The 5,142-nt window shown below is 39.7% G+C and overlaps 1 protein-coding gene across 1 annotated transcript in view; it reads right to left on the bottom strand.

Annotated features, from left to right (window-relative positions):
- Positions 1–4,799, bottom strand: part of Rttn (rotatin) — a 152,734-nt gene extending 147,935 nt beyond the window's left edge. The window contains exons 1-5 of the mRNA XM_021214290.1: positions 4,512–4,799; positions 4,028–4,215; positions 2,898–3,075; positions 2,093–2,182; positions 641–731 (exon numbers count right to left, since the gene is read on the bottom strand). Of these exons, the coding sequence (XP_021069949.1) occupies positions 641–731; positions 2,093–2,182; positions 2,898–3,075; positions 4,028–4,215; positions 4,512–4,542 (578 nt within the window). The 5' untranslated portion in view covers positions 4,543–4,799. The remainder of the gene's footprint in view (positions 1–640; positions 732–2,092; positions 2,183–2,897; positions 3,076–4,027; positions 4,216–4,511) is intronic.
- Positions 4,800–5,142: the final 343 nt, after the last annotated feature.

Raw genomic sequence — 5,142 nt, 5'->3', positions numbered from 1 at the left:
ATGATAAAAAATAAGCCTTAAAAAAATAAAAAAACAACAACAAAAAAGGCTCTGCAAGCTTTTATAAATCAGCCCCTCTCCTTTTATAAATCCTCCTAATTTAAAATCAATACACGCCAGAGAAGACTGGTGCAGGTGTCTCCAACCTTCTTAATACCGTGAAGTTTTTCTTCTCATGGAGCCCATGTTTTAAAGTATATCCTACCAAACAGATTATGTTTAGTTTTCCCACTGCTCTTCATGAAGGGCACCGGAAATACTCAGACAATTCTACACAATTAGAGATAACATGTTATGAGAGACTGTGAAAGCTTCCAACCACGCAAGACTCTGGGTGTGACCCAGGTGTGCAGAACATGCTTATCACAGCAAATGTTAGGGGGAAGATGGAGGGAAGAGCAGCAGGAGTTCAAGGTCATCCTTGGCTACGTATGGTAAGCTTGAGGCCAGCCTGGGCTATGATATCCTATGTGGGAAAAAACTGGGCATGTAAATAGCTCAAAGATAAAGACATGCAACAATTTTACTCAAAAATCACATTTCAGAACTTGTTACCTTCTCTAGAAGAAAACATATGGTTAACTATCAGATTTCATTGCTACAAAGAACCAAAAAGACCTGTAATACATCAGCTCTGTACCTTTCATTGGAAGAGAGAACATGTCTGTCTGTTGTGGTCAGGGGTAGCCAAGGAAACACAGAGAACCTCAGCCATTTCACAGTCGGGTTTCCTGTTAAAGGAACAGCAAAACTTAATAATCAAATACAATGGAGTGTAAATAATATGTGTCAAATGGTTTGTGAAGAACATGAACTCACTATCATTGAATTCCTTACTTTTCCAGACAAAGGAAGTATAGCATTTAAAGCACCTTTAGATCCTTCTTGTTCCCTTATGTTGTTATTCAGCCTTTAAGTTGCCATGAAAGCTTTTTAAAAGCAGAGGGTTCTAAATTAAGTTTGTTTCTTGATATCAGCAGACACTCTCTTTAGCACATCCTTTCATCTCAACTATAACATGTAATACAATATTAACTTATGCAATTTTTAACTATTCCCCATACTCTAGGACAAACTTTTCAACTTTTGTCAGTGTCTTAGTTGGTAAAATAGGGACACTAGGATTTAAGTCTGTGTGGTCATGTTTTATGCTATACTAACTGTATTTGAGCCACTGTAGTCAGGCAATGGTAGTGTCCCTACCCCATTGGATAATACCAAATCTCACTGTGGCTTGCTAAGTATTCATTCACTCTTTCAAAGAGTCCACATTGGATGCCTGATATATTTTTAGCATTGTTTCAAATACTGAGAAAGAGGGGCTGTCACAGCTTATTATACTAGGTAGGAGACAAACAGTATATATATAATATATATATTGCTAGGAAAGAACATAAAGAGAAGGTCAATCAGAAAGTTCTCTGACAGAGGAGGCACAAAGAACAGAATCAGACACAGTATAACCAGTCATGTTTTGGTTAGTTTTGGTCAACATGAAACAAGCTAGTTATCGGGGGGGGGGGGGGGGTCCAAAAGTCTGCCAAGCCTGGAGATAGTCAAGCCCCAGGACCCTCGTGGTGGAAGGAAGGAACTGTGTTTGTTTTTGATCAACTTGGGGGGGGGGTGGTTAGAAAACAATTGAGAAAATATCTCTATCAAACTGTCTGTAGGACATCTTATTGATTAATCACTGATGTGGGAGAGCCCAGGCCCTAGAAGGTAGTACAGGGTGGTATAGGGAAGTAGTCTGAGAAAACCATGAAGAACAAGCCAATAACAAGCATTCTTCTAAGGTCTTTGCTTCAGTTCCTGCCTTGAGTTTCTGACCTGACTTCTTTTATGATAGCTTATAAGCTATAAGATGAAATAAACCCTTTCTTCCCAATCAAAAACATCATTTTAGTCATGGTGTTTATCACAGCAATAGAAAACAAACTAATATAAGTCACTATGAACAATTATCAGGAAGGTTTCTACAACATAGGTACAGGAGCAGAAATCATATATAGGCCACACACATGCGTACACACACTAGCTGAGCCAGTGTGGATCTTTTTATTTACCAGCCAAACATTTCCCTATTTATACACACCTGCTGGCCCTGGTGGTACTTCCATCTGCTGGAAATTTCTTTTGTCTTGGGGGAAATATCCTGTTAAGACTTCAGGTTGTTGTGACAATTCTGAAAAGAAAATACATTAAATGCTGTGTTATTAATTTACCTGCTAAAACAAAAATTATCCATCTTAAAGTGTATTATTTTCTCTCACTTTTTCAATGATTATTAAAACTAAATAAATAAATAAATAATAAAAATTTAAAAAGCAATCAAGCTTATTCTCTGACTACTGTATTTTCCAAAACAAGGGGGAAAAAAGACTGTTTAGCCAGTTCCAAGTAAGGTGCTTTTTCCTCTTTTTCACTATAAGGTAAATACAGTTACTACTTAGATTGAAAATATCCGAATATGATGAGTCTGCTAAAAGTATCAAATGATGACTGCCCATCTGTGTTTCTTAGTCTATCTCCCTTCACTTTGCTACTCAAATTTATAGCTCCCAGTTTTGCTTTAGTTCTCACTGAATATGCTTAGGAAAGGATTGTCAAAAAAAAAAAAAAAAAAAAAAAAAAACAAAAAAAAAAAAAAAAAATAAAAAAAAAAAAAAAAAAAAAAAAGGGACATGGGTTGGCAAGGTGGCTCAGCTGGTAAAGGCACTACCTACCAAGCCTGACAGTCTGAATTTACACTGGTAGAAGAGAGAACTGACTCCCAGTGTCCTCTGACCTCCACAGTTATGTCAAGGCTGACATTCATCCACACGCATACATCCATATACATACATAGATATGTACACACACACACACACACACACACATACACAAACGTAAGATGTTACCAATTTGATCAGTGTGGTAACTGGAAGAAGACAGTGCAGGAACTTCTGAAGGAAGAATGAAAAGTCCATCGAGAATGCCATCAATCTCAGCCTGTATTGCTGGCTCCACATTTGGACGGAGCTTAGATAAGAACTCTACTGCTCCAAGGTCAATCAAGTGTTGGACGGCTGGAGAATACTACAGTAAAAGAAATATTCTTAAGAATAGCCATGAACATGGAAATCTCTAAACTTCATTTTACCACAATCAAAACATAGCAATTTTAGTGTGACAAATATTTCATGTTTTGGAAAATAAACTGCATTGCTGTGCTCTAAACAACTTCCATGAATCCGATATAAAGGAAAACAAACGTAAGAGAGAAACATACTCAAGAGAAAGACGACAGGACTCTTAGCACTAAAAACAAACACTACCAATTACTCTTTTACTTTTAAATGTTTTATTGCTAATATAGTCACCTTAGAAAATGGGTTCCATTATGGCACTTTCACACATATTCATCAGTGTACTTTGTCTTTCCATCACAAGCACACACACACACACACACACACACACACACACACGGGCTGACCCCTGTCTCATAGGATCTCTTCTATTTTAATGCCTTTCTTTTATATATAAAGTAAGTTACTTTTCTCCACTGACACTTTATGTTAGTCTCCTGACTGTAATCAAAGTGCCAAAGTCATTTGAATTTCCCCCAGGAGGATAATGACTTAAAGACACAGAACTTATATTAACATTTGACATTGTTCCTAAAAATTAAATTACTCTTAATGTAGGTATAGGAACAGAAAACATTAATTTTCATGAAATAGCATTATATTCACTATTACTTACACGTATTTAAAGTGCTCCTTTTAGTGCTGGAGACATCTAATTTAAACATGAAATATCAGGAAAATGAAGAAAAATGGGCGGCAAATAATCAAAACAATCCCAGAACTTAGTAGTTCTACTTCAAGGTACAGTACAACGTGAGATGAGCAATTATAACAAATAACGATCAGTGCCTACCCAGATGAATTAAAATTCAACACCTCTGGGGGTCTTCAAAAATATTAATGCCAAGTATTTCAATAAATACTACAGTTAACTTAGACTATAGTTGTTTAAACGACGTTACCTTAACCAATCTGCTTAACAAGTTCAGAACCTCCTCTTTCATTGGGACAGATGGGAAATTGAACCATTCGAGCAAATGCAGAAAAAGCAGCCTTTCCTGAATCAAGTCCGCATAGCAGATCAAGTTGTGCTCAATCTTGCACAGGATACTTTTGAGGGCGCGTTCCCTGATCTCCACCAGCTGATGGCCTGTCAGAAAAGTTGGCACAAAGTAATTTTATCTCCCGATTCTGAAAAGACGACCCACTCATAACTTATTCTGAATGTGCGCGATCCCTCCCACCCTCTGGAGAGAAAGCAGGATGAAACTAAGCCGCAGGTGTGCTGGATGTGGCCGAGCATTTTACAGTGTTAGCAAGGTCAGCGGACAACTCTGGACAAGCAGGGACCCGGAGCGGTGACCTGCGCGACCCGGCCGCCGGAACCCAGCACCACCAAGCCAAGACCCGAGGGCTCCTCTGACCCTGGACAACGCCGACAGTTACCGAGCTTCCTGATGAGCCCCGCCAGTACCATCTCTCCGCCACAATCTGTCGCCGCCGGAGAATTAAACTGTCGCGCCACAGGGTCCGTTCATAATTAATATCCTCCGGAAACTCGACCGAAAGGAACAGAGGTTCCACGATGTCTAAGCTAGCCACTCCTTGAGTAGAGAGCATTAGGTGAAATGTTCCCAATGCCCGTCACCACACAAGCTTATGATCTCTCTATGTTTCTACCGCCCATTCCTTAGACTTCAATCTCCAACCTAAGAAGCCTAAGGAATAAAGGAGTCAAGAAGAGGTAGAACCATCTTCCGCCCAGGTGCATGTCGGGAGTTGTAGTCATAGCTCAGGCCCGCTGCCTACAGAATTTCCGTACACTCCCCTTCGCCCCTTGGTACTGAGTTCCTGCTTTCAGACGCGGGCTGTGAAGCGGGCTCTTAGGACCTGGCGGCAGCCCAAGGCTCGGGGTGGGATTTGTTCAGATCCTGCCAGTCTGAATGTTTAGCTTCTAGAGCCTGGGTTTTGTTTTGTGTAGCTGATCTTCCCACTCTCTTCCTGATTATTAAATGACTCAAGCTGTAAAATGTAACTGCAAAGTTCAGCGCCGAGGATACCTGACCTCAAGCACAAG

This window comes from Mus pahari, chromosome 15 (assembly GCF_900095145.1).
Source record: "Mus pahari chromosome 15, PAHARI_EIJ_v1.1, whole genome shotgun sequence".
Classification (NCBI taxonomy): domain Eukaryota; kingdom Metazoa; phylum Chordata; class Mammalia; order Rodentia; family Muridae; genus Mus; species Mus pahari.
Note: the sequence above shows the minus strand (reverse complement) of the source record. Positions and strands in the feature narration are given on the sequence as shown.